Consider the following 12026-nt stretch of genomic DNA (forward strand, 5'->3'; position numbering starts at 1 on the left):
ATATATAAATAGACCTCATGCATACAGTATATAAAACATTTTTACGTTTTGTATAGAGTAGGGAATGGCAAAAGCCTTTGTCAGGGTTTTTTGTTGTCTGTGTCCAAATTGGCAGATTTCCTTTCACTTCCTCTTCTGGAAACACAATAGTTATTCTTTCCAAAACTAGGGCACATCCAATAGTTGTCACTAGAACAGCTGTCCCCATTGGAATGGTTCCTCATACCTTCTATTATTGTGACAACAAAAAAAATATAATTTACCATCATCTGTTCCCAGCACAGTGACAAATCTAAGAAAGCTCCTGACCCTTACCTACACTATCCTTATGCCGCATACACACGATCATTTTTCGGGTTGTAAAAAATGACGTTTTTTTTTAATGTCATTAAAAACGATTGTGTGTGGACTTCAGAGCATTTTCCGGGTTCTGAAAAACGTCCAAAAAAAATTCGAACATTTCCTTTTTTTTTCACAATGTTTTTAACGTTGTCGTTTTTCGGGTTGAAAAAAATGGTCGTGTGTGAGCTTTAACGACGTGAAAAATCTGCACATGCTCAGAAGCAAGTTATGAGACGGGAGCGCTCGTTCTGGTAAAACTACCGTTCGTAATGGAGTAAGCACATTCATCACGCTGTAACAGACAGAAAAGCGTGAATCGTCTTTTACTAACACAAAATCAGCTAAAGCAGCCCAAAGGGTGGCATCATTCGAATGGAACTTCCCCTTTATAGTGCCGTTGTACGTGTTGTACGTCACCGCGCTTTGCTAGAGCATTTTTTTTTAAGATCGTGTGTAGGCAAGGCTGTTTTAATGATCGGGTTGAAAAAAACTTTGTTTTTTCTAGACTCTGAAAAGTTGTTTTTTACAACCCGAAAAATGATCGTGTGTACGCGGCACTTAAAAAAACTTAAAAAAAAAAAAAAAAACTTTTGGCTATAGATACAATTTAAGTACATTAAAAAATGTGTTTATTTGCATCCGTAATTGGATTTGTAAGGAATTTCCCTGCTCAAATACCCATCCGTTAGCCGTTTACGTTTAGTGAAAAAAAAGCAGTAATGATAGAGTTCAAGTAGCTCTGCATATTGCAGTACAATGCAGAAACTGACCATTAACCACTTGCCGACTGCAATATGTATATATACGCTGCAATTTTCAAGTGGTTTACCAGGGTTATGGCTGAAGCTATCAGCCATAACCCCAGTATTTAAAAAAAAAATCAGCCAGATGCTGGCTTTTACATGAAAGTGGCATGAGCGGCTCATTAGCCATTGGATTGCTTTCAGAAGAAGCGGGATGGGACGTCCACCCTCTGGCTGCTCACCAGTGTTTCTCTGGCTTACTGTTTTTGTCTGCGAAATGGAGAAACAATCTGATGGCGCAGTCGGCTGGTCACAGAAGCAAGCAGAGACCAGATCATTTCTGATCGCCTCAATGGCCTTGGAGGACTGGAGCAACAGCATGACATCACTTTCGGTCCAGGGCAGAAGTAAACAATTTTTTATTTTTTTTAAGGCAAAAGATCAAAAAAAATGTTTGTTTAAAAGGTAAATGAGAGATTTGGGGATGCACTTTATTCTATGAAAAGTGGTGTTTGGTGCACTTTAAATTGAGGACTGCTGCTGACAGAAATGTAAAAACTATTTAGAAAAAAAATAAAAAGTAAAAAAGGGGGCACAACAGCGTCGCAGTCAGAAAAACTGCGGCTAACAATTTTAAAAAAGGGGGCAGGCACAGGCCATAAAAAACCTCAGCAACCAAAAAAAAGGGGGGGGGTATACAGCACTAAATGTTATATAATGCTGTGTTAAACACTGCATTACACTAACACACTGCATTATACTCACACAATACTGACACGCTACATTAACACTCTACAGTCACAATAACATACTATGGGCCAGATTCTTGTAGAATCTGCGGCGGCGTAGCGTAAGCCATTTACACTACGCCACCGCAACTTACTGGAGCAAGTGCCGTATTCTCCAAGCACTTGCTCCGTAATTTGCGTCGGCTTAGTGTAATTGGCCGGCGTAAGGCCGCGTAATTCAAAGGGGGCGGCTTGTATTTAAATTAAGCGCGCCCCCACGCCAATCGAACTGCGCATGCGCCGGGCTTAAAATAGCCCAGTGCGCATGCTCCAGTTCTCGACGGAAAACGTCAATGACGCTGACGTGGGCGTCATTGACGTAAAGTCGTATTCGCGGACGACTTAGGAAAACTACGTAACCGACGGAACAAGCCGACGCTGACCCGACGCCATATTTAACATGGCATACGACGGACCTACGTAAACTTGCCCCTCATATTAGCAGGGGCAAGTTTACGCTTACGTAAACGTCGTAAATTCTCTGCGTCGTTCGCGCGTACATTCGGGAATCGTCGTAAATTGCTAATTTACATTAGCGACGGGGAAAACGACGTCGGCGACACCTAGCGGCGGGAAAAAAAATGCATTAAGGATCTGACAGCGTAAGAGCCTTACGCTTGTCAGATCTAAGGGATATCTATGCGTAACTGATTCTAAGAATCAGTCGCATAGATAGGCCGGGCCAGATTAGGACTTACGACGGCGCAAATGGCTTTGCACCGTCGTAACGCCTTTGAGAATCTGGCCCTAACTTGCTAGTAGCAAACTGAGCCCTGCTCTATCTATCTCCACTGTGGGAAGGAACCTCCTATAGTGTGGGGTGAGACTATGAGCACTGAGTCATGATTGGGCAAAGTCATCATGACAAAGCGAGATACGCCCAAAAACATGGCTTCAGCCGTCCGACGTAACTTGCCTACACCGGCGTATCGTGGGCGCATAGTTACGCTGGACCCATTCGGCGTTCCCATTATAAATATGCAAATTACCTAGATACGCCGATTCACGAACGTACTTGTGCCCGGCGTATTACTATACGCTGTTTACGTAAGGTCGTACGACCGGCGTAACTTTACCCCTCATAAAGCAGGGGTAAGTCATGTTAAGGTATCTTTTGCCTGACGAAGAGGTCCTGCGCGACCTCGAAACATTGCTTTTCTGGATCGCTAATATGCATTAAATTTTTTGACGTTTTTTTTATCCTTGGTGTGCTGGCGAATATGTGTATATGTTAAGGTATGGACGTCGGAAACGTCGGAACAGCGTCGTATTTTACGTCGTTTGCGTAAGTCGTACGTGAATGGTGATGGGCGTAGGTTACGTTCACGTCGACAAAGCATTGAGCCGACGTAACTTAGGGAGAAAATTCGACGTGATACTGAGCATGCGGGCATGCGCCGTTCGTTAGGCGCGTCATTTACGTGGGGTCACGATTCATTTCCATACAACACGCCCCCTACCAGCCTACTTTGAATTAGGCGGGCTTACGCCGGCCAATTTACGCTACGCCGCCGCAACTTACGGAGCAAGTGCTTTGTGAATACTGCACTTGCCTGTCTAAGTTGCGGCGGAATAGTGTAAATAGGATACGCTACGCCCGCACAAAGATGCGCCCAGATACGTGAATCTGGCCCTAATTTTCTATTCTTGCCGCTAATCCAAATCTATGATGTAAGAGCATGCATGCATGTATAAGAGATCACACTGGCACACACTGGTCAGTATAAAGCTCCTTCTCAACAGGAAACCCTTTATTCAGGTTACAGCTCTTTATAGCCAAAGTGACATAAGCAATCGTCATCACATATGTGTGTATATGATTGGCTCATCCATATATAGTCTTCTCTTGTGACGTTTATTCTTGACCACGAGGCTTCACATTCCAGGACATGGGGGCCATTTTCCCTTTGCTCGGTGGGAGGGGGGAGGAGTGGGCATTGGGAGAGACATCTGTTTGTCATTTATCTGTTTGTCATTTTTGAGTAAGGATATACTGTATACTGCTGTCTTCTTGTTACACGAATACCAAAACACACACACATATACATACATATATATATATATATATATATATATATATATACATATACATACATATATATATACATATCGCAACAAGAAAGAAAATAAATAATAAAAGAAAGAAAGGAAAGAAAATAACAGTATTGGATTGGTAAAAGAGAGGGATAATCATAGACACAATAGTCATTTTATCAACTCCATCACACCTGACTAGTGGTCAGGTGCATTGCTTCATCCAGTTAGGGCCCTAGAATGCACTGTGCAGCGTGCAGTGCATTATGGGGCACTCGGCAGGTGAACATCCCTTTGAGTGGCCTGCAAATTCTAGTGTTCCCTGAACAGGCGAACAGGCAATGTTCGGGCCAAACTTTTGCTCGGCTCCAACTGTTCGCCCTAGTCTACTGTCAGGTTATTATTGCTGTCTGTGTCCCCCGTAAGGGCGATTCATCCTCTCTAGTTGTCCTGTTTACCATTATCACCAAAAGTGAAAGTGAAAGAAAATCAAAAATTTTGAGTTGTCAGGAATAGCTCTCTAGTAGTCATTGCTACTACATTTATTGCTGCTGTCTTCTGAATTATATGCAGAATGGCTGCCCTGCTGCTTAGTAACCATAGGAGACTGCTCTCCCTGCTTGGGCACCATTCGCAGAATGCCTTTCATTTTTTCTCAAGGAATTCAAGAAGTTCTTTGTTTGGACGAAGGTGGAAATTGTAAGGTCACCATCTCACATTTCTATCTTATGAAAACAAATATCTACCAAAATGATATATATATAAATAAAGGTGGGACTTTTTGATGAGACCATGACTCAAAGGCACATTTCTATCTTGTCCAACCAGAAAATGTCTTGTATTCCTGGAGAAAAAGGGTGGCAGTGATGAGTGAGTGATCCTCTGTGTTTACTATGCAACAGGGCAGCTGTTGCTGCAGGGCATGGGACCCAGAGGGCAGTTGCAATCGCTGTAGTAGCAGTGAATACCAGAGTGGTTTCCAGCTTCCACAGCAGTCCCACAGGTATGGCATATGAATGTTTACACTGGTCCATCTATACCTGGAATTCATCTGTAATGTGACTAATGTGCAAGTGGATCTGTCGAGTGAAAAAACTTTAAGAATGCAACAAAGGCTTTCCTATAAAGTGTACAGCAAATGGTAAATGCCCCTGTCACCAGGATTAAAAAAATGGAATGAGCAGCAACATGTAAAAGAAGATGTTATGTAACCAGAATTCATCTTTAATGTGACACTGTGCAGACTGAACCATCTCTCTGTTTTATATCCCGGAAAAGCAGAGATGTGAAACAAAGAGATCTGTTAGTAAAGTCGCACATAATACACACATTACACATTGTTAGGCAGACATTTAACCCCTTGATCGTCTTAGATGTTAACGTCTTCCAAGCCATTGTCATTAGTACAGTAACAGTGTATAGTTAGTGTCAGATTGTCTGCCACACTTTCACAGTCATAGTCATAGTCATAGTTCATAGTTAATATTACATAGGCCATAGTTGATAGGCCAAAGTCCACAGTCCATAGCCATTGTCCACAGTCCGTAGGCCATCATTCATAGTCCACAGTCCATAGGTCAAAGGCTATAGTTCATAGTCCTATGGTCACAGTCCATAGTTCATTGTCCAGCCTATAGTCCATATTCCATCTCAGTAACAAGCAAGAGAGAGTCTATGGCAGGGCTTATCCTAGGCAGGTGTGTTGGGTGCAGTGCACCCAGGCGCCACAGAGGTGGGGGGACTGAAGCACCAGAGTGCTCCCCTCCCTCCTCCTCTCCTTGTCCGTGTCCAGAGGCGGCTCTCTCTGCCGGTCACCGCTGCCGCCACTGTGTTTTCTGCCCAAGCCCGTCCCCCCTCCGTCGTTCTGTCAGAGGAGGAGAGCGAAGCAGCAGCTATCTCTGTGTGGAGAGAGACCAACCGTGCAGTGACATCACTGGGAGGCGGTCCGTGCCTGATGTGTTCTCCTTGTCCGTGTTAGGGGAGCAGCTCTGTGTTTGAGTCATTACCATAGAAACATTTGTACAGGGGAGGAGTTGGTAAGATGACCACGCCCATGTGGGGGCGCCAGAAATACGTCTGTGACCCTAGGATAGGGTGACCAGACATCCCCAGTTTCAGGGGACAGTCCCCTGATTGAGGACACTGTCCCCGGACCAAGTCTGTCCCTGGTTTTGTCCCCGGATTGGATTTAATAGGGGGCAGGGGCAATTTCAAAGACAATCAGTGCAGAATTAAAATAAAAAAATTAGAATTACACACCCCCTCTCCGCCGTGCCGACTAGCATAGAGGGTTGTATTTTTCCCAGTATCTGTGCCCCCTTCTGATGATTATGTGCTGGTCAGAGCGGAGGAAATATTTCTTCAGTTTCGGGCGCATGCCCATTCAGCTCCGCTCGCATGTTCTTCTGCCTTGGCTCAAATCCTGGCCAGCCACCTGCCTATCTCCTTGCCTTCCCTGACAGAGTGATCTTCCTCCGCTCCCCATCCAGTAGTAGCCGGGGCCCGAAAAGTGAGGCTTGAGAGGCTGTGAGGTGGGCGGCAACGGGCAGAGAGTCGCTGATTGTTGCCATTCAGTGCCGGCCCAAGACATTGTGCTGCCTGGTACCAAGAATGAAATGCTGCCCCCCCCTCAAAAAAAATTACGTTCACCAAAATGCCCCCACATCCATTATTTTATATCATGATAACTAAAGTGGACCTATCATGGCTCTATACATGTATATAGGAGTATAAAGAGGACCTGTTATGGCTCTTTTCATGCAATTAACCTCACAGTGAAGCGGAGAGCAGAACGGGAGGAGCGGTCGGGCGGCGATTAGCCCCACAGTGGAGTGGAGAGTGGAGCTGGCGGAATGGGATGGCATGCGGGCAGGAAATTTGCTGCCCCCCTGAAAGTGCTGTCTGGTACAATGGTACCATCGGGTCCCATGGTAGGGCCGGCCCTGTTGCCATTACTAGTAAAGAAAAAATATGTCCCCGGATTTCATTTTAAAAATCTGGTCACCTTACCCTAGGATCGGCCCTGGTCTATGGTCCTACACACATATCACAGCGGCAAAAAAAGAAAAGAAGGAATGTGTAGATTTGAAGGAGGCTGAGGACAATAGAAGGGACCGTTCTGAGGTAAAGTACAAAATGTAAATAGAATTTTTACCCCATAGTTTATTGTCACTTTTTCCTGAAAGACAACCCCTATTAGGTTACCTCAGGGCAAAGCCCAGTGATGCCAATGCATATGATGGTTTAATGAAGTGCTGAGTGGAAAAGGTAATTTCCCTGACGTCACTAAGCGAGCCCCAGCCTAGCACGGGTTAGAAGGGACTGGGAGTGCGGGGAGTGTGGTGGTGTAGAGATGACACAAGGTGTGTGTACGTCACTCAGTACCGCCCCCCTCAGCCCGGGACTCCGCTTTACATTCATACACTCCGGACTACAACAGGTCTGGGCTGCTGTGTGCACTTTCCTAGCCACGCCCTCCCCGCTCTCCTCCAGCTACTGGCTGCGATGTGATTGTTATTTGTTCCTTCCGAGCTACGAGCACCTGACACAGACACACAGCGCTGGATGTACCGGAGGACAGGCGCCTCATCCCTGTCTGTGTGCTCAGCCATGGCGAGAAGGAGTTCTCTGTTTATCCGGATAGTGGAAGGGAAGAACTTACCGGCCAAGGACATGTAAGTCAGGGGAGAGGGGGGACATGAGCCTGTACTCCGCTCTATGACCAGGTGATCTGCAATCATCCTCATATCATCAGAGCAACTTTATTCCACAAATGTCATTGTCACCTCTACATGTCATGTCAGATGAACACAGTCTTTATTTCCCTCCTGGATAATGACAGCTAAATGACATGAATTAGTCATGCCAGTCTCCTACCCATCATAAATCGTGTGCACGGGCGTAGAAAATTCTGCGTTCACATCTGTAACAGCGTATAGTGATTTTATGGACCACATTTGGTTATATAAGTGCACACAGCTGCGTTTCGCTCTGTAATCTCAAACCGCGTTGAGATCTTTAATCTTGCGCTGCGTTGCGCTCTGTAATTTTGAGCCGAGTTGCGCTTTGTAATCTCGAGCCGCGTTGCGCTTTGTAATCTCGAGCCGCATTGCGCTTTGTAATCTCGAGCCGCGTTGCGCTTTATAATCTCGAGCCGCGTTGCGCTTTGTAATCTCGAGCTGTGTTGCTCTCTGTAATCTCAAGCCGCGTTGCGCTTTTGTAATCTCGAGCCGCGTTGCACTTTTGTAATCTCGAGCTGTGTTGCTCTAGGAAATCTCGAGCCGCGTTGCGCTTTTGTAATCTCGAGCTGTGTTGCTCTCTATAATCTCGAGCTGTGTTGCTCTCTGTAATCTCAAGCCGCGTTGCGCTTTGTAATTTCGAGCTGCGTTGCGCTCTGTAATCTCGAACCCCGTTGAGCTCTGTAATCTCAAGCCGCGTTGCGCTTTGTAATTTCGAGCTGCGTTGCGCTCTGTAATCTCGAGCTGTGTTGTTCTCTGTAATCTCGAGCTGCGTTGAGTTTTGTAATCTCAAGCCGCGTTGCGCTTTGTAATCTCGAGCTGCGTTGCGCTTTGTAATCTCGAGCTGCGTTGCGCTCTGTAATCTCGTGCCAAGTTGCTCTCTGTAATCTCAAGCTGAGTTGCGCTCTGTAATCTCGAGCCGCTTTGCGCTCTCTAATCTCGAGCTGCGTTATGCTCTGTAATCTCGAGTTGAGTTGCGTTCTGTAATCTCAAGCCGAGTTGCGTTCTGTAATCTCGAGCCAAGTTGCGTTCTGTAATTTCGAGCTGCGTTGCGTTCTGTAATCTCGAGCCGAGATGCGCTCTGTAATCTCGAGCCGCGTTGCACTTTGTAATTTCGAGCCGAGTTGCGTTCTGTAATCTCGAGGTGCGTTGCTCTCTGTAACCTCGAGCTGCGTTGCGCTCTGAAATCTCGAGCTGTGTTGCGTTCTCTAATCTCAAGCCGAGTTGCGTTCTGTAATCTCGAGCCGAGTTGCGTTCTGTAATCTCGAGCTGCGTTGCGCTCTGTAATCTCGAGCCGAGTTGCGTTCTGTAACCTCGAGCTGCGTTGCGTTCTGTAATCTGAAGCTGTGTTACGTTCTATAATCTTACACGGCAGTGCGCTCTTTAATTATGCGATGCGTTGCTCTCTCTTGCGCTGCGCTGCATAAAATCAAAGTAGAAAGTTCTGCCCCTGCGATCAGTATTTCAGCGTCATTTACTCCTGATCACATTAGCTAAAGGAAGGAAATATTTTGCAGACGCAAAATGTTTTCTGCTTGTTTACACCAGGTGCGTTAGGATTGCGCTTGTCCACCTTGCAGAGCGCAGTCCACGGGCAAACGCCTTGATCCCTATTAGGTCCGTTGGCACGTCTGCGTTGCACTTCCTCCTGCCTAGATATACATATTATGTCCGTGTACACAAGCCCCTAGAAATCCAGACATTCCGTACTGCTACAGGTAAGCAGCCAAGTGATGCTGCAGTACTAGTTGTCTCTAGACGCCAATCTTTGCCTTGGGCTGTGAAATTGCAGGAGCTGTCTACCCATCCAAGCCGTCCTGTCACATAAGCCGTCTAGTGACATACGTGCCATTGGCTTTTATTAAGCACCTATACCTACAACATCAATGTGTTGCTTCAGATCCTGACAGCTTAGACTTCATGATGTGTTAGCTAGTGTCGTATCAACAATTATGCTAATCGCACATACCAAGCATTGCAGATTTTAGCATCTCATCTGAAATGGAAGATTCCAATTAAGATTAGGGTATTACCTCTAGAAGCTTGTTAGCTTGTCACAGAATATCCCAATGAATAATGGCCACCCAAAGAGATCATCTGGAAGCATTGTTTACCTTCCATGGGAAACCTCTTGTATGATAGATATTGTACTGTGTGTGCTGGTGCTATTATCATATGTATTTGTGTGCAAGGATCAGAGCACAGCACAGAAGTGACACTCCATAAGAACATACCTTAAAGCCAGTGGCGTCACTAGCATAGGTGTCACCCTGTGCGGAATAACATGGTGTCATCCCCCCCTCCACCAACTATAGTCCTCCAATAAGTACAGACTCCCCCCACTAAGTATAGATACCCCCCCCCCCATTCTCAGTACAGACCTTATAAAGTACAGACCTTACTAAGTATAGATTCGCTTCCCTCAGTACAGACCCCCCTCCATCAGTATAGATCCCCTTCCCTTAGTACAGACCCCCCTTCCTCAATTTAGACCCCCACCACTAAGTACAAACCATCCTCCCGTAGTAAAGACCCTCCTTCAGTATAGACCTCTTTCAGTGTAGCCCCCCCCCCCCTCTATCAGGATAGACCCCCCTCAGTGCAGCCCCCCTCTATCAGTATAGACCCCCCTCAGTGCAGCCCCCCTCTATCAGTATAGCCCTCCTAAGTGCAGCCCCCTATCAGTATAGACCCCCCTCAGTGCAGCCCCCCTCTAACAGTATAGACCACCTATCAGTATAGACCCCCCTCAGTGCAGCCCCCTCTATCAGTATAGACCTCCCTCAGTGCAGCCCCCCTCTATCAGTATAGACCTCCCTCAGTGTAGCTCCCCTCTATCAGTATAGACCCCCCTCAGTGCAGTCCCCCTCTCTCAGTATAGCCCCCCTCAGTGCAGCCCTCTTATCAGTATAGACCCCCTCTATCAGTATAGCCCCCCTAAGTGCAGCCCCTATCAGTATAGACCCCCCTCAGTGCAGCCCCCCTCTAACAGTATAGATCACCTATCAGTGTAGACCCCCCTCAGTGCAGCCCCCTCTATCAGTATAGACCTCCCTCAGTGCAGCCCCCCTCTATCAGTATAGACCTCCCTCAGTGTAGCTCCCCTCTATCAGTATAGACCCCCTTCAGTGCAGTCCCCCTCTCTCAGTATAGCCCCCCTCAGTGCAGCCCTCTATCAGTATAGACCCTCCTCAGTGCAGCCCCCCTTTATCATTATAGACCCCCCCTCAGTGCAGCCCCTCTATACTTAGGGCACCCCCAACACATGTCCTATTAACCTCCCATCACTCCAATCATTTTTTATTGAGCCCCCTTTTTGGTCAATGTCCCCTTCTTCTATCAGTTTACATTACAGTAAACTGTACACAGACCTCAGAACAACGCGGTGTGTCCCTCAGACTCCCTCCTCCTGTGTAGATGTAAACAATACAGAGAGGAGGGGGAGGCAGCTTCAGTCCGCTCCATGAGACAGGGAGACAGCCGGATCAGTGTAGGGGGTCTGCACCGTGCGGTGTTAGCTTCCTACAGGTGTAACCCCTCTGGCAAGTGTCACCCGAGTGTGGCGGCCCGCACCCCCCCCCCCCCAGTGATGCCACTGCTTAAAGCAGTATTAAACTCGAAAGCAATTATTATATTGCAGTTTACCAATTATTAGATGTGATGGCAGCCTTAGTTTTTCTGTTTTTAGGCTTTATTTTATTTTCACTGGCTGACACTGTTTTGTTTTTTTTTGTAACAGAACAAGCTGCCCTGCAGATGTAGCAGTTAGAGGGTTAAGACAAAATATTTAAATATTTAAAGTGGTTGTAAACCTCAGATATGAAATATGAACAACATTTTTTTTCCTTCAGATTTACCAAAACCATATAATATGAGATCAAACCTTAATGCCGCGTACACACGATCGGAAATTCCGACAAAAAAAGTCCGATGTAAGCTTTTGGTCGGAAATTCCGACCGTGTTTAGGCTCCAACAGAAATTTCTGCCAAGAAACATTTGAGAGCTGGTTCTCAGATTTTCAGACGGAAAAAGTTCACGCCGGAAGTTCCGATCGTCTGTATGTAATTCCGACTGAGAAACATCCTACGCGTGCTCGGAATCAAGTCGACGCATGCTCGGAAGCATTGAACTTCATTTTTCTCGGCACGTCGTAGTGTTGTACGTCACTGCATCCTTGACGGTCGGAATTTTGTGTGACCGTGTGCATGCAACACAAGTTTGAGCCAAAATTCCATCAGAAAAAAATTTACGATTTTCTTGTTGAAATTTCCGATCTGATCTCACACACTGCACATCATAGTGCACAGAGCTCAGAGTAATCTGGGACCTGAGTGAAGGGAAAAGACACTCCCATCTAAACACACAGTCTCAGGGAAACATG

At 46.2% G+C, this 12026-nt stretch overlaps 1 protein-coding gene across 2 annotated transcripts in view; it reads left to right on the forward strand.

Annotated features, from left to right (window-relative positions):
- The first annotated feature begins 7335 nt into the window (after positions 1-7335).
- The window catches only part of LOC120926714 (ras GTPase-activating protein 4-like), a 186678-nt gene continuing 181987 nt past the window's right edge, over positions 7336-12026 (forward strand). For both annotated transcript variants that reach the window (XM_040336869.1, XM_040336870.1), the window contains exon 1: positions 7336-7581. In XM_040336869.1, the coding sequence (XP_040192803.1) occupies positions 7472-7581 (110 nt within the window). In that variant the 5' untranslated portion in view covers positions 7336-7471. The remainder of the gene's footprint in view (positions 7582-12026) is intronic.

This window comes from Rana temporaria, chromosome 2, assembly GCF_905171775.1.
Source record: "Rana temporaria chromosome 2, aRanTem1.1, whole genome shotgun sequence".
NCBI lineage: Eukaryota > Metazoa > Chordata > Amphibia > Anura > Ranidae > Rana > Rana temporaria.